This window comes from Salvelinus namaycush, chromosome 2, assembly GCF_016432855.1.
Source record: "Salvelinus namaycush isolate Seneca chromosome 2, SaNama_1.0, whole genome shotgun sequence".
Taxonomy (NCBI): Eukaryota; Metazoa; Chordata; class Actinopteri; order Salmoniformes; family Salmonidae; genus Salvelinus; species Salvelinus namaycush.
Window position 1 is genome coordinate 50,284,127 of NC_052308.1, and position 18,358 is coordinate 50,302,484.

At 41.6% G+C, this 18,358-nt stretch overlaps 1 protein-coding gene across 3 annotated transcripts in view; it reads left to right on the plus strand.

Moving 5' to 3' along the window:
• Window positions 1-1,298: 1,298 nt before the first annotated feature.
• The window catches only part of LOC120064355 (TOX high mobility group box family member 2-like), a 136,857-nt gene continuing 119,797 nt past the window's right edge, over window positions 1,299-18,358 (plus strand). For all 3 annotated transcript variants that reach the window (XM_039014884.1, XM_039014901.1, XM_039014893.1), the window contains exon 1: window positions 1,299-1,858. In XM_039014884.1, coding sequence (XP_038870812.1) covers window positions 1,754-1,858 — 105 coding nt within the window. In that variant the 5' untranslated portion in view covers window positions 1,299-1,753. The remainder of the gene's footprint in view (window positions 1,859-18,358) is intronic.

Sequence of the window (18,358 nt, forward strand, 5' to 3'; positions counted from 1 at the left end):
GATAAACCAGATTCGTCTCCCCTAATCCAACATTTAACACGGCATCGTGTTTTGAGTGACATAATGAAGCTACTGAAATGCGTACCTTTAACTTGCTGAATCTAAGTGTTGCTACATTTCTATTGCCACGGTAAATACATAGATATAGAACACCAAATGTACACTGGTCCAAATTTTCTGTATCAAGAGTAGACTCGAGATTATCACAAAGGGGAGGTAGGCTACAATGTAGAGCTGCAGTGTCTGATCTTTTCCACTAATTGGTATTTTGTACAAAACATCAGATTTGGGCTGCCTGTGTAAACACAGCCATTGATACATAGGTGTAAACACAGCCAATGATACATAGTACTGAGTTAACTGAGAAAGCTGTTTGTAGTTCTTGCAATTGGACATTGACATTGACAAACAAACTATAATGCACAACATCTCTACACTACAGCAGTAGTTACCCACCCTGGTCCATGGAAAGCTACAGGATGAACAAAAAACGGACTGGCAATAAAGCAGGTGCATGGGCTGGTCTCACCGGAGAACATTTCATATTTTGGTTAAAAAAGAGCCAGAGAAGCGACGCAGAAGCGGCCCATGAGTGTGTTAATTAAGAAATGTCCAGCCCCGCAACTGTCATGATTTTTGCGCAGAATGATAATCATTTGGCTAACTGGTTGCTGTCCCATTAAACACACCGGGCTAATGGGCAGGTGTATCAGAAATGCCCAGGAGGATTTCTGGTCCCAGTCTAACCCTGGGATATTGTTCCACCACTAAAACTCATGATTCCACTGCACTGATCAAGGTCTTGATGATAAATTGATTAGATGCGTTGGGTGTGTTAGAGACAGGCATATGTCCCACAATTAATATGTAGGTCTTATTAAGTTTTGTTGTTGTTGCAAAAATACCTGCACTTGTCCCTATTACCATTTAGCGTATTGCTAGCCTTAAAAGTAAAGTAAAAAGGAGGTTGGGGTCAATATCTATGACATTAACTTAGCCTATAGAGAGCCCTAAATTGGCCGTTGGGTAGGCTATCCGAATCGTCTGGCTATGTTTTCATAGCTACATCATCTCCATAAACTATGATTTCTCCGAACCGCAGTGGAACTGGATCGGTTGTCAATCAGTCTGATACTGTATCTCCCCTCCCCCTTAATCTCGCTCTTTCTCTTCTTCTCCCCCTATTCCCTCTGTTATCGGTAGAGGTCGCATGGCATTCGGTATGGAAAGAAGTAGTCGAACTATAACTCGAAGTGAACACATGGATAAACACTCCTACATGACAAAGCAGACAGGGAGTGAGCGCGCGACTGGAAAATAGAAACAGCCGAACGTTTTTGGGAGAACATAGAACTATTTTGGCTATATCTTTTGCATGCAACGTTGATGCTGAGTTGTTGTAAACTATTTCAGTCAACGTTGTTTCATGTTTAGTTGCTGAAACATCTACGTTTTTTTCCGCAAAGTGAACTTTGAGAGTATTTTTCCTGCTGCGAACACAAATATATGTATTTATCGATATAGCATCATTGCAGAAGCTTGATAGTGTTGAAGTGAGAGCACCAGCGGATGTGAGGAGAGTGTTTTGAGAGAATCAACCCCTTTTTCTTTCAAGCATTCTGTTTCTTTTTGTTTGGTAAAACAGTAGAGAGAGAGAGCGAGAGAAATAGGGAGAGAGATAGATATATATAGAGAGAGAGAGAGTCACAGGCATTGGCGCTGCTTTCATGCCGTCAGTCTTGCGGACCCTGAGATGGACGTGAGATTTTATCCAGCACCCCCTTCAAGCGTGGGCTCATGTACATTACCAACTGATTCAAGTTGCCTGACCTCTTTGGACTATTATCACTGCAACAAGGTAATTACTATTAAATACTCATTTGTAAGGCTATACATTTAGATTGGATGTTACATCCTTTTTTCAGTTGCGCAAATGTGTTGCATGCGGCTATACTGCATTTATCAACCACGCATATTGACAAATGTGACTTCATCTGAAATATAGTATCATGATATGCATTGCATACAGCCTTCAAAGAACATTTCATAATTGAGACTAATGCATTTCCTGAAACTTTCCTGCATCTTTGTAGCCTACTGCTCCGCAGTAACTCTTTGGAAGTTGATATCATCGGAGATGTTACCTCAAAAGGTGTATTGCTATGAGCAAGTGGCGAAACCTTTCACCGTGTATATAAATTGTAGTTAAAGGCGCGGTGCTGTAGAGTCCCATGCAGAAATATGGTGCGTACGATGCCTGTCCTATCCAGCGCAAACGAATAGCTAAATTGTATACGAATACGGACGTAATTGCTCACAGTTGTCAGGGTGTACTTTCAACTGCTCATAATTCATGCAAAATTACGCCTAAGTTTTTCCCTGCAGAAGAACATTCTTTTATTTCATGACCTATTTTACACAATAGGTAATAACTGCATTCCCCACATGGTAAAAGTAACAATGACTAATTCATACCAAAGCCACTCTGCATAACACATTTACACATACTAAGAAATAATCAGAAAAACCATCATGATACACAATGGGAATTCACTATGTTTAGGGTAGACTAGCCTATATGCCTATGTCTTATTGCCAATGGTAGGCTACTGGTAACGCAATATGTGAACGCTTTGCCTACTATTATCCTTTTCGCATCTATTTATCCTTGATCTCACATATTCATAGGCTATATGTACATGGATGCATGATAGCCATGACACGTAATCATATTTGATTGGAGCAGAAATGGGAACTATTCCTAATGAGTTTATTGCCCTTGGGATAAAAACTGCACCTGCTGGCAAAGTTTCTCTCAACAGTTACTGGGTGGAGGAAAGCTAAAAAAACGAACAAAGCAGTTGAAGCCAAACATTTATGAGACATTATTTTCATCCCACATTGTAAAAATGCATGATTGGTTCGCCATGTGTACCTTTGCGTCTATCCATATGTTCCATATTACGCATTCGCCTATACCGCATCGAGCTCACATTTTTTTTCCCACAACATCTTGAACATATATTCCAAACATTCTTCCTCATGTTGATTTTTAGTCTAGATTCGAATTTATCGTGTGTACATTACTTACGTCCGCTTCCTTATATGTTCCCTTTGCAAACAGTTAAGATATGCCAGCCTGAGAATTTCTAGTGCGTACTATAGCCGATAGGACAGTGTTTTGCTCACAGAAAGAACTACCAGTTATAAAATACGATTGAGTATATGTTTCTAAAGGCCTCAATTTTGTAATTAGATTGTACAATAATGACACCAGAAGTAGCTCGCCATATTTTGAATTTAAAAAAGCATGAAGCTTATGTAGACAGCGGTGGCAATGATATTGTTTCGCAATACTGGTCCAGTTTGTCTATAAGCTCTGTTATAATTAGATTTCCTCAGTCAAACAGAAACTATTATAAGATCTCAAACCTTAAAAAATATATGCATTAAGCATTAAAAGAGCTGCTTTGTTAATTTTCCATTTGGCCCAATGCTCTCCATTTATAGGCTACCTAATAATATCATGCTTGATATTGAAGCAACTTATAGCACAAGTCTTCTTTATATAAACAACACCACAATGAAGTTTTGTTTATATTGAAGCCAGTGATGGCTCAGAGGCATCTGGATTTTGCTATCCATTATGTCCCGCACCAGTTGACAGTTGATCGAATCTGGCTGCCTGTCAATGCTGTGGTCAATCTAAAAGTTATGTAAACATTTTGTCAGTAAATACAAAGCTACAGTGCTCCCAGATAGTGGATGATATGAATGAATTGTGTTTGCCTAGCATAAGGCCGTATATGATAGCTATTCTTCTTAGCAATATAATGTTGTTTTTAATCCCTTTGCACTGTCACACACTTGTAGTCCTTTAAGATCAAATGTGTATTGCCTTTCTATGATTTGGGCCCCATGATTCAATGAACTCTTGTTTGCACTAATTTTGCCATGTTGGGTAAGAGGAGATGGGGTTAAGTTCCATGGAGAGCATCATATAGCCTTGACATTACTAAATTGACGCGTGTCCACACTGTACATTGTGGCATACTATCTGTGCACTGTCACAGTGCACCTTAAGTGGCAAAACTAATATATTTTTTTATGACAGTTCACATTTGGATCAATCTTTTAACATTTATGAAACTGTAGATGTGTGCTGTCTATGAGACTACCATATGGGAGTGAGTTATCACAGACATTTTAGTAATTGTATAGAATTGACCCTCCTAACTATGACTGATACAATGTCTTACAGTGTTGCAGCTGAACCGGAAGTGGCTATGGAAACCAGGCCATCGTGTATAAACAGCATGTAGGCTACTTCCTGTGCTAGCTAACATGCTAACGTGCTAAAGTGAGGTGTCTGCTTTCCTGCTGGTTTACTATAAACCAGGCCTCAGGTAAAATGGCAGCAATGTACAGATACACATACAGGTCATAAACACCAAAAAGCCACAATAGGGTTAATAATGTCAGGAACTTAAAACCTCTCTAGGGTACGTGAGACGTTAGCGTCCCACCTCTTCAACAGCCAGTGAAACTGCAGGGCGCCAAATTCAAAACAACAGAAACCCCATTATTAAAATTCCTCAAACATACATGTATTTTACACCATTTTAAAGATACACTTGTTGTCCAGCCACAGTGTCCGATTTCGAAAAGGCGTTACGATGAAAGCAAACCAAACGATTATGTTAGGTGAGTGCCTATTCACAGAATAACACAGCCATTTTTTCAGCCAAAGAGAGGATTCACAAAAAGCAGAAATATAGATAAAATTAATCACTAACCTTTGATGATCTTCATCAGATGACACTCATAGGACTTCATGTTACACAATACATGTATGTTTTGTTCGGTGAAGTTCATATTTATATCCAAAGATCTGAGTTTACATTGGCGCCTTACGTTCAGAAGTTCCAAAACATCCTTTGATTTTGCAGAGAGCCACATCAATTTACAGGAATACTCATAATAAACATTGCTAAAAGATACAACTGTTATGCATGGAATTTTAGATGCACTTCTCCTTAATGCAACCGCTGTGTCAGATTTCAAAAAAGCTTTACGGAAAAAGCAAAAACCATGCAATAATCTGAGGTCGACGCTCAGAGCCCAATCAAGACACAAATATAGCCGCCATATTATGCAGTCAACAAAAGTCATAAAAGCATTATAAATCTTCACTTACCTTTGCTGATCTTCATCGGAATGCACTCCCAGGACTCCCACTTCCACAAGAAATGTCAGTTTTGTTCGGTAATGTCCATCATTTATGTCCAAATAGTTACTTTTGTTAGCGCGTTTGGTTAACAAATCCAAAGTCACGAAGCGCGTTCACTAAAAGCAGACGAAATGTCAAAAAGTTCCGTAACAGTCAGTAGAAACATGTCAAATGTTGTATTGAATCAATCTTCAGGATGTTTTTAACATAATTCTTCAATAATGTTCCAACCGGAGAATTCCTTTGTCTTCAGAAAAGCAATGAAGGGGTCCCCCATAAGGCTCTGGTCAAAAGTAGTGCACTATATAGGGAATATGGTGCCATTTGGGATGCACACATTGTCACTGCACTTCGCCGTGAGTCATCCTCACTTTTAGCCCCAGATTCTCTCCTAATCTTTTTGAAGCCTCTCTGTATCCCTCCACCTCTCTCTCTCCTCCATGAGTGGGTGTATTGTTTGTTCAGTATAGCTCCATACACTTGGCGCATACCAGCGCTAAAGGGACACTACTTCTTCACAAATGCATGTTTCGTTGAGAGACTATTTGTCAAATGTATTATGACTTGTGCATACCCCGAGGCAGACTCACTTCTGTGAAATGAAGTTGGATAGATTACTGTATCTAGCTAGCTGCTCCAATTTTCTCCAGATCCTCCTCCAACATCAATGTGTCAGAAAGGGGACCCGGATATATAATTAGATGGGTTGGATTGGAAATTCAGTGGCGGAGATGTAGTGTACTGTACATATTTGCACTACGTAAGTATACAGTACAGTGTATACAAAAGTATACGGACAAAGGTATTGTGGCTCTGTTAGTCGTAACACTCTATGGTGGCGTGTGTGTGTGTGTGTGTGTGTCATGCATTTCTAATTGGTGTTATGCCTCGAGGCAAGATCTATGGAGCATATGATTTAATGGGAGTAAGCCTCAGGTGTACAATTTTTCCAGTGTTTCCTCCATACACCATATATAATGTACACTCTGAAGTCCACACAGTAAGAACTGCCCTGATTAAGGCTGACTTCCTCAATCCCAATTAGCCACCACAAGGTACTCAATGCTATTTGAGTATCGTTTAACTGCTTTTTACAAATATGGCAGATACAAAACTATACATAACCCCTATTATCCTGTGGGACATTCCAATTTCACCCATATCTACATAATACAATTGTTGATGGAATAGTCCAAATATGACCACAGTGGGGGGGGTGGTCTTTCTCATGTTTAATCTCACAGAACGTCTTATTTCTTCCCCTTCTCTTGTAACATGACCTTAATGGAAATAGAAAATGAATTGTTATTCTAGCATTACCACATTCTGTACACAGAAAAGTGAATTAACTGGAAGTAAGCGGTCTTGGGTGTTTTACATTCATACATTTTGCTGGCTGGCGAATCCGAGCAAGAACTACTATTCTCCCTGGAAAAGCGTTAACCCATGCATACTGTAACTGAAGGAATGCCAGGCAGAAGAGCACACACAAAAATCATTCTGTAGCTCCACTGGCTCTGGTAGTACTCCAACAGGCCACCGTACATCACACTCAACCAAAACCACCTCAAACTAAAATATTGTAAAATGAAAAAAGTACACATACATTTGGGGGTAGTTCGTACAGTAGGCTACATTCGCTGGATGTACAGTACAGTTCGTTCATGTTCTGTACTAGTTGAATGGTTGTCACCGCTTCCTGATATTAATCAGGCATTCCTCCAATGTGCCCGAACATCTCTTTATTTACGTTGCCGGCAGTGGCAATGTCAAAAGGTTATGGGGGGGAAATCAGGTAGCCTGGAGCAGATTATATCTCTGAGTTAATGATAAGTACAGAGTCATTCTCTGGGGAAGCTGAGCTGAAATTGCCTTCCGCACAGTGCCTACAACATTACCTCGGAAAATGATTTCTAGCCAGCCTCCCCTCGTCGTTGTGGTATGACTTATTTATTCAAAACACAACAACAAATAGCAACAAGGAGCAACAAGGAACTGCGATCAGTTTCATAAAAATCTTATTTTTTTAATGCATTTTAAGCGAGTCAATCATATTTTTGGACGAGAGAAAAGTAGCAGTTACGGAGGAGAGATGGTTATGTCAACGTGCTTCTCATATCTTTCACATAATTTGAACGGGCAAAAAAAGAAGACATCTAAAAAGAACAAACCTGCCTTTATTTCGATGCCATGCCAGTGTTAACCTAATTGATAGCTGTCCTGCTTTTATATAGGCCTACCTGGCATATTTCTAGTCACAGACAGTGGCTGGGACTGTGACTAGGCCATTTACTGTGAAAGGTTGCTGGCTCTATAAACAATAGGAAAGGGATCCAGTAATGCCTGCAGTAAATAAGAATCGGGTCCTAAGGGATTGAGCCTGGACTCCAGTTTAACCTGCAGAAGAAAGAGCCACACAGACACAATGCCAAGGCCTACACTGCTGCAGCCTGCAATCCCACAGCTCTCCATGCTTTAGCCCTGACTCGTAGCATTAGTGTCATGGCATCACTATTTGAAGCAGTGACAGTTTGCGAAGTTTAATGTAAAAAAATTCTCAAAATAGTTAGAATCGTTTTAGTTTTATCACCTGCATCCAAATTAGATTCATACCCGTTTGCTTTTGGTAATTGGGTGAAACATATCAGTGTATTGTATACTGGGATTGCTACATAATACTCTTGTTATATCAATAGCTTTAGCCACTTTTTATGTACATAAAGTGTACTATTCATTAATCGGAATTAATTACAATTCAAGATGTAATGCATTAAGACACATTTGCATAGATCATTTAAATCATTTGCATGCATAATCATCACAGCTATGCTGCACAGTAAGTGAATCATAGTCACATTCTGTAATGACAAGAAATTAAAGGTCTACATGGTGATTTGTGTTGTACCCCCCTGTATGCTTGCCCCTCGCAAAGTCATATTAACTCTCATTATTGTCATTGCTGTTGAAGCACAGACAGTGTTGGACCCCCCTGTATGCTTGCCCCTCGCAAAGTCATATTAACTCTCATTATTGTCATTGCTGTTGAAGCACACACAGTGTAGTGCCAACCTCTGGCCCCTTGATCTAAAGTTATCCTGTTCTTGATGTAGGGGGAGGGTGCTTGGGTGGTGTACCAGGGTGCTTAAAACGATACCCCTCAGGAAACAGTGGGGTCCCCCCCCAGTAGCACCTCTCTCGCTTTCCCCTTCTCGTTCTCTCTCTTTCTGTCCCTCTCTCTCTAATGTTCTCTCATTTTTGCTCTCTTGCTCTCGCTCTCTCTTTCTCTCTCTCTGTCTTTCCGTCTCGCTCTCTCCATAGCTGTTTTATATTCAGGGAACTTGTTTTTTTGGCGGGTGGAGAGGGCGAGAGGTTTTGAGGGGGGAAGAGAATGATTTGGGTGGGTATAGGGGGCACAAGGGCATGTGCCCCCTCAGATTTGTCCTGTTTAAAACATATTCAGATGTTAAATGAATTACTAAACTTTATCATAATTATTTATTTGAAGATCTGTCAGTGGTATTTTGCAGACATTGAATGGACCAGGCAAAGAGCCCCCCCCCCCCCATTCTCCCTAGTAAGTGGTTCCTTCCAAGGTGCACCATGGAGCAAAGATATGCTAGGCAGGATGCTAGATACTTTAGTGCATGCAGACAGTATCGTCGGTGAAGAAGGAGAGAGAGTGTCGAGTTTGATTTGATTTTGGCTGCCGGTGATGGGCAGGAGGTATGTTTGTAAATTAATTTGATCAAGCTATTTAGCCGATTGATTCCTTCTTGATGAATAAATAAACAAACATGTTTTGTTGTTCCTCAGTAATACTAGCCACCTAGCAATTGTATGAAGTTGGCTCTAGCTAGACAGCTAGCTAATCTCCCAATCTCCCAACCTCATAACTAGCAACCAAGCCATTTCAGGCTATCAATCAAGTTAGAGTAGCTTGTCTAACTAGCTTAGCCGGCATGCCTGCTGGCAAGGTTGCTAGACTTTAGAAAAGCAAGCAATTACTACATGTACTGAATAGGACTCACATTCCTTTCAATCCTTTACCCAGATTTTAGCAGAGATGCAGATAAGCATATTTAGGGTTATGATACAATTCCAGTGTGGCAGTTGTACTAAACTCCTAAGGCATAAAAGTTCTTAAGGAATCAATGTGCATCTGTGGCGCAGAAGGGCCAAGCCAAGCCAGCAGGGCCAAGCTTAGTCAGCAGGGCCAAGCCTAGCCAGCAGGGCCAAGCCTAGCCAACTCTGCTGCCGCAGTGCACCTCCGCACCACAACCGCTGCTTCCGTGTCCCCCGCCGTGCCGACAGGGGCACCGCCAACACTGCAGGTCACCGCCGTGCCACCAGGGGCACGGCCAACGCTGCAGTCCCTCGTAATGCCACCAGGGGCACCGCCAACGCTGCAGTCCCTCGTAATGCCACCAGGGGCACCGCCAACGCTGCAGTCCCTCGTAATGCCACCAGGGGCACCGCCAACACTGCAGCACAGAGTTTCTAAACCCAGAGGTGCAAGATCGCAAGACTTTCGGTAACGCTTGTAGAACAGAGCAAACAGACCAGGCCGAGGTTGTGGGTTTAAGAAGTCAATGAGACAACTGAAAAATTCTTCCTTAGTTGTTCATTTTCTCGAAATCTAAAGCCACAGCCTAGATTCGAGCCAATGTCTTAAGTAGTTGAAAATTGTATTACTCCAACCTTGTGAAAGTGACAAAGGATTTAATTAGCCTTTTCTTAATAAAAACCTCTTTGTTTGGACTGCACTCCTCGCACCTCTTCCTTTACCTTTGAGTCATTGCCTAGACCCCCTAGACCAGTGGTCACCAACCTTTTCTGAGTCCAGATCACTTTCTGAGTCAAAATGCAAGCCGAGATCTACCGCTCAGGATATTATTATTTTTTTAAGCCTATACATCATTAACCAATTTAAAACAGTTCTGTAGCAATGAGATTTGTGCAGTAGGCTATAGGCCCAATACACTATCACTGCTTATTGGCTATACTTGAATTGCCCTGCCAATGTTGTTCTTCTCAGACCATTTTGAAAATTGTATTTAAATGTTTTACAATGCCTTCAGAAAGTATTCAGCTCCTTGACTTTTTCCACATTTTGTTGAATTTAAAAAGGATTAATTTTAGATTTTGTCACTGGACTACACACAATATCTCATAATGTCAAAATGGGATTAGGTTGTTGCAATTTTTTCAAATTAATTAAAAATGAAAAGCTGAAATGTCTTGAGTGAGTAATTATTTAACCCCTTTGTTATGGCAAGCTTAAATAAGTTCAGGAGTAAACATTTGCCTTAAATAGCCACATAATAAATTGCATGGACTAACTCTGTATTCAATAATAGTGTTTAACATGATTTTTGAATGACTACCTCATCTCTGTACCCCACATATACAATTATCCGTAAGGTCCCTCAGTCGAGCAGTACATTTTAAACACAGATTCAACCACAAAGACCAGTGAGGTTTTCCAATGCCTTGCAAAGAAGGTCACATATTGGTAGATGGGTAATAAAAGGACATTGAATATTCCTTTGAACATGATGAAGTTATTAATTACACTTTGGATGGTGTATCAATACACCCAGTCACTACAAAGATACAGGCATATTTCCTAACTCAGTTGCCGAAGAGGAAGGAAACCTTTCAGGGATTTCACCATGAAGCCAATAGTGACTTTATTAACCGTTACTGTAATGGCTGTGATACAGTAGGATAAAACTGAGGATGGATCAACAACATAGTAGTAACTCCACAATACGAACCTAACTTACAGAGTGAAACGAAGGAAGCTTGTACAAAATAAAAGTATTCCAAAACATGCATCCTGTTTGCAACAAGGCACTAAAGTAATACTGCAAAAAAATGTGGCAAAGCAATTCACTTTTTGTCCTGAATACAACGTGTTATGTTTGGGGCAAATCCAATACAACACATTACTGATTAGCACTCTCCATATTTTCAAGTCTAGTGGTGGCTGCATCATGTTATGGGTATGCTTGTAATCGGTATTTTTTTTTTACAGAATGCAGCTAAGCACAGGCAAAATCCAAGAAGAAAACCTGGTTCAGTTTTAGAAAATAATAATATGCAAATGTTGCACAATCCAGGTCTGGAAAGCTCTTAGAGGCTTACCCAGATATACTCACAGCTGTAATCGCTGCCAAAGGTTATTCTACAAAGTATTGACTCAGGGGGGTGTGAATACATATGTACCTGAGATATTTCTGTATTTCATTTTCTGAAATGTTTCCAAAAATGTCCAAAAACATGTTTTCACTTTGTTATTATGTGGTATTATTGTGTGTAGATGGGTGGGAACACAACAAAATAAGTCAAGAGGTATGTTGTCTCTACTGAGAAAAGGAGGCACAGTCTTCCAGCTGATGGCGAAACTTAAGTCGAACTGCATTACTTCTGCCTCATGCGCCAATTAATGTTGTTACTCCTATGACCAGAGAAAGTTAAATATTCCTCTATATTAAAAACTGTGCATGCACAGTGATCTGACCTATCTGATTGGTCAGCGGTAGGCTTATATGTGCACTTGATTTGCTCTAGGTCTGCCGGGTAGGCGGAGTTCTACCTTCAAACACATGAAATGGTTCACCGCCAAACAGTGCTAAACAAAAAAGAAGCCAATTCAACAGGTAAAGAGGTATGCTTAATATGCTTACTAAAATTGACAGAATTAGGCATCATTATTATGGCTCTAGATTGCAGGAAAATGCTGTTTCAGGTGGATGAAAAATGACAATGTACGAACTTGCAGAGCGGGATAAGCCCCCTGTCGGACCACCCCCCATCATCCACAAGTACTTCGTGCCCCCTCTAAATTACGATGGCCCTGGGGGGGGGAACTTTATTTTTCAGCCACCGTGTCTGTAATGTCTCTCAGCGATATGGAAACCAAAATGAGCCTTGCCAACAGATGTGTTCCAGCACAGATAGTGACTTGAAAGACAAACGTTTATTGTTTTAGTGCACTTCGTGTGATTCAAACTAGAGGTCTTCACGGATCCACAGTGGGTCCGGATCCAGAATCCTAAATAATGTCTGGGTAGGAACTGATATGATTGTCACGGTTCTAGGGTATGTGTAATTTTAACTGACTTTTCCGAAAGGGCCCTTACAGTTTCGAACGCGACTGCTGCAGTAGAGAGAGAGAGATACATATGATCATTTATGCTGCTGCTCTTGCCTTTCACGAGAGTGGAGCGTGTTGTGTGTAGCTTGTTGTTGGCCCATCATAAGTCATATAAGCGGCAATAGGCTACAGTCATTGGGCCTCGCTCCATGTGTGGCAAAAGTTAGGAGATATCTAATCACAGGAGGCTGCTGAGGGGAGGACGGCTCATAATAATGGCCGGAACAGAGTGAGTGGAATGGATGTATTTGATACCATTCCACTTATGGAAGATGAAATTAAAGTGACGGAAAATAAATAAAAAGTTAAAAGAGAAGGATAGGCTACAACAACCAAGAGCCATCAGGTAGGCAGGCTGCTATTTTATATTATGTTATTTGTAACTGTAGGATGAGAGAGCGCTTGCACTGCAGCATCAGTTAGCATAGCTAGCTAACTAGCTTCTCCTGGTTTGATGCAGTCCAAGACAGGTACTATGTAATCATATTTGATGATGAATAACCTAGTTATGGCAGATATTAGTCTACTATAGCATGAGTCGGCTTGGTTGGTTGCTGCCTCTCCCTCTCTCCTTCCTGCTCCCCATGTCACTCGCTCACAGTACGGCCCCTCCCACGCCTGCTAGAGCGGTACCCCTCTCCCTCCTTTCATGCTTTATCAGCTGCTCCGGTTAATAAACCAGGTCTGGAGTCGACCAGGTCTATAAGGATCAGGTCTAGTTGTCCTCGGGTCTGTTCGGAACGGGTCTCTATATTTAAAACAAGCATATATTCATATCGGATCCGGGTGGGAAAGCCCCAATTCCATTTTGGAACGGGTCCAATGTTTTGAACCTGTGAAGACCTCTAGTTCAAACCCAAACTGCATGAAATGCTGATTGATGGATCTGACTAGAAGAAGAGAGAAACAAGTGAGTGAGTAAGAGGTGAGAATCTGTTCTGTGCGACTTTACTGTTTCCTCACTCACTTGAATTGAGAAGGGGGAAAACCCTGACAGTGTTTCACTGCAAGAGACATTCACAGGTTCAGCCCGTTGCTTTTAGCCCACCTACCTACCATTCGAGAACATAAACCTTTCTCTAACAAGGTTTGAAAGCTCTCTCGGTTTTTTGGCAAAAAATATGGATATCCGCCGCGAAACAGCACTGAAAATGACGGAAGTATACATGTCGCACCAAAGGAACAGTTGTTGTCATTGACATTCGACATCATCCACACGCTTGCGCTTTTCATTTATGTTTTACTCTTGGTCCCAGTGTTAACCTCTCGTTATGTTTGCTCGGGCAGATGCAACGTCCATGCAACGTTCATGCAACGTCCATGCAACGTTCATGCAACGTCCATGCAACGTTCATGCAACCTGCATCATAAACATGATGATATCTTAATATTTTGATATCTTTACTTAAGTTGGTTTTTCAACAACAATCCAAATGTAGCCCAGTGTAATATAACAGTGAAAGCATATACTGTGTGTGTGAGGGGTTGACCTATTTCATTGACACTGCCTCGGATTTCTCACCTGTCCTAGAATGCAATTAACACGCTTTATTCAAGACACAGCCCAATTAACACAGGAACACATTAGTATATCATACGTTCCAGACAGTGCTTGTCAACACTCCGACACACCACTCAGCGTACACCTCCAGATTACAACCTATTTCGCATAACAACGTTCTAGGACAGGAAGAATACAGTGTCTCGCCTATAGTCTCATAGTTGCATTTTCTGAAAAGTTGAATGGCTGGTGGTTGGTGGTTGGTGATTGCTTGCTACAGGCAGGAAATGAAACATTGAAAGAGAGGGAAGAAGGGGGAAAAACATTTCATGGAGACTTGACAGGTCATAGTGTGGAAAGTTTGACATGGTCTGGACGTGGCTGATACTGTATCTCTGGTGATTATCGGGACGTTTCAGAGTGACGGAGCTAAAATAGTTATTAGTTCAGTCTGGTGATAAGAAAGCGAGGCCTCCGACAAAGGCTGCATCCCAAATTGCAACCTATCTCCAATATAGTGCACTATGGGCTCTAGTCAAAAGTAATGCGCTATATAGGAAATAGAGTGCCATTTGGGACACAACCCAATTCCAGGGCCAAACGATGAGGCAAGAATTTGCAGCAAACTCGACAAGTGTTATCTGCTCTTATAAGACCAAGACCCATCTCCTCTGTGGTAAGATTTTATTAGCAGGTAGGCGACAAGCAACAGCTGATACTGACCAGATTTCTCTCCAAACATTTCCATTATGTTACTGTATACCTGTCTTTGCAAGAGGAGGCCGCAGTTTGTGCTCTTTTTAACATCTTACCACACTCACTTCTTCCAATATCAATGTGCATTTTCTTGGAAAGTCCGAGCGATTCCAGTGATCCCAGATTCCATAGGATAAATGTGGAGAAAAGCGATAAACAAACTGTCGGCGGAGTGGAAAAATGCAGCTGTCGGGTGTATTAAGAGTGGGTCGGCGAGGCTGGGCAAACACGAACAGTTGTCTTAGCTTCCTGTGGCATGTCCTGTGCAAACACACAGTGAAGATGGCTGGCTCGGGGCCGGGCTTTACTAAGTGCCTTTGGGCTTGGCTGAGTACACACACGGACGGACCCTTCCAGAATCCTACCCCCTTCTCCCCGTCCCACCCCCTCCTTGCACGGCCATTGTCCACTCCTCAGTATTCAGACGCCTTTTTCCACATTTTGTTACGTTATAGCCTTATTCTAAAATCGATGAAATTGTTTTTTCCCTCATGAATCTACACACAATACCACATAATGACAAAGAAAAATGTTTTTTAGAATTTTTTACACGTATTAAAAATAAAAACTGAAATAACACATTTACATAAGTATTCAGACCCTTTACTCAGTACTTTGTTGAAGAACCTTTGGCAGCGATTACAGCCTCGAGTCTTCTTGGGTATGACGCTACAAGCTTGGCACACCTGTATTTGGGGAGTTTCTCCCATTCTTCTCTGTAGATCCTCTCAAGATGTGTCAGGTTGGATGGGGAGCGTTGCTGCACAGCAATTGTCAGGTCTCTCCAGAGATGTTCGATCTGGTTCAAATCCGGGCTCTGGCTGGGCTGCTCAAGGACATTCAGAGACTTGTCCCGAAGCCACTCGTGCGTTGTCTTGGCTGTGTGCTTAGGGTCGTTGTCCTGTTGGAAGGTGAACCTTCGACCCAATCTGAGGTCCTCAGCCCTCTGGAGCAGGCTTTTATCAAGGATCTCTCTGTACTTTGCTCTGTTCGTTTCCCTCGATCCTGACTAGTCTCCCAGTCCCTGCCACTGAAAAACATCTCCACAACATGATGCTGCCACCACCATACTTCACCGTAGGGATGGTGCAAGGTTTCCTCCAGACGTGATGCTTGGCATTCAGGCCAAAGAGTTCAATCTTGGTTTCATCAGACCAGAGAATCTTGTTTCTCAAAGTCTGAGAGTCCTTTAGGTGCCTTTTGGCAAACTCCAAGCGGGCTGTCATGTTCCTTTTACTGAGGAGTGTCTTCCGTCTGGCCTCTCTACCATAAAGACCTGATTGGTGGAGTGCTGCAGAGTTGGTTTTCCTTCTGGAAGGTTCTCCCATCTCCACAGAGGAACTCTAGAGCTCTGCTAAATTGACCATCGGGTTCTTGGTCACCCCTCTGACCAAGGCCCTTCTCCTCAGATTGCTCAGTTTGGCCGGGCGGCCAGCTCTAGGAAGAGTCTTAGTGGATCCAAACTTTTTCCATTTAAGAATGATGGAGGCCACTGTGTTTTGAGGGACCTTCAATGCTGCAGAAATGTTTTGGTACCCTTCCCCAGATTTGCTCCAACACAATGCTGCCTCAGAGCTCTACGGACAATTCCTTTGACCTCATGTCTTGGTTTTTGCTCTGATATGTACTGTCAACTGTAGGATCTTATATAGATAGATGTGTGCTTCTCCAGATGTTCAAAAATTGAATTTACCACAGGTGGACTCCAATCAAGTTGTAGAAACATCTCAAGGATGACCAATGGAAACAGGATGCACCTAAGCTCAATTTTAAGACTCATAGTAAAGGGTCTGAATACTTATGTAAATAACGTATTTATGTTTTTAATACATTTGCTAAAATGTCTAAAAACCTGTTTTATCTTTGTTATTATGGGCTATTGTGTGTAGATTGATGAGGGGGGAAAAGTATTTAATCCATTTTAGAATAAGGCTGTAACGTAACAAAATGTGGAAAATCAAGGGGTCAGAATACCCTGTGTGTCAAAGTAATATGGTGGAAACCAGTTGGAGCTATTGCTAATATGTACCCAGTTGTGTCAGCTCCGTAAAAAAGGGTAACTAACGAGGGCGGATGGAAGGACACATCTTCCTAGAATGAAACTCAGCCATGGTTTCTCACTAAGCACCTTTCTCTTTCAGGAAGAGAACAACACAGAGAATGTTCTGATTGGTGTATGATACTTGAGAAGGACACAGAAAATGTTCTAAGTGCAGTAGTATTCCTGATTGAAATGTTCACAGGGCTACAATGGCATGTTATCATTGATGGTGCGTAGAGAGTGAGATGAGGTTTAACCTCAAATAAACAAAAGAGGTACAGCTGGCCTGTTTGTGTTCATTTATGGATGGCATGCAAGTCAAGGCCGCACATATGAACACAATACAGTATATGTTTCTGTAGGTAACCCTACTCTTTGACTCTATGAGAATCCATACAGGGTGGCAGGTAGCCTAGTGGTTAGAGCAATGGGCCAGTAACCTCAAAGGTTGCTAGATCGAATCCCCGAGCTGACAAGGTAAAAATCTGTCATTTTACCCCTGAACAAGGCAGCTAACCCACTGTTCCTAGGCCGTCATTGTAAAATAAGAACGTGTTCTTAACTGACTCGCCTAGTTAAACGAAGGTATACAAAAAAAATATATACTGTATATATATGTATATGCTGAATGAAGCTTTTCTGATAGAGGATAGTTCTGTATAAACTATAATCAATAGTACAGTCTGTTGTCATAAAGGTTAGAAATGCTTCTAAGAGTTCTGTAAGCCTTTTAGTAGTAGTCGGGCATTATATTTATGCCATAGGTCTTGTGATCTCTTTCTCAAGTTTCAATTGCTACAGATTTTTTTTTAAATCAGTAAGGAACAATGAGATGTATTGCTAATGTCACTGTGCCGGGGCTCTCTGTGTTTCCCATGCTGTGACTTAAGACTGCTCAATAAGCCAGGGGCCACATTGGTTTGGTCCTCTGCCACGTCTCCATGTCTAGTGTGTGCCAAGTGTATGGTTTCCCTGCCTGTGTATCACTCACACGGCTACTGTTCCTTCAGATGGGCTCAGGTTAAAGCATAACTTGCATATTTTGGTTTGTTGACATTTTGCTGTCTTTATTATTTTGTCTCTCCCAGAAATGCTATATTGAGTTGATATTGCTCCTGCTTCTGCTTTTATGTCCCCTACTATTGCTGATTGGAATGTGATGTCGGTGTAGCCGAGATGGGAGTGTTTTCAAAATGCAAACAGGGGCATTGCTCTCTCGTCGCCGGTTTCACTTAATCTTTTAAACAAAGGCATTGACATTTGGCTCTGCTTTCTGAGAATTGCACTCTGACAGAATGTATGTGCGTGTGGGTAGCAGTTCATAATGCAGGCACTAAAAGTTGGCCGTCAGAACTGGATTTTTGCCCTTCCGAAACACTATGTAAATGTGCTTATTTAAAAGCATCTTTATTGTATTGTCTAGAATCTAGATGGTTAGTAAAAGCGGCTCTTTTTGCTATCTGTAAGCCTACTTTTCCTCAGGACTTTACCCAGAATCAATTACGAAGATTGGCTAAGTCAATTCAGTGTCTTGTTTTCTTTGCACCCCGTTGCTCGCAGGAAATAATTACAACCCGTTCAAATACGAGACGGTGTGAAAACGGCTCGAGGGTCACTGATATTATGCCGGATACTTCAATTGCCTTAGGACCCGATGTTGAGCCGCGCATA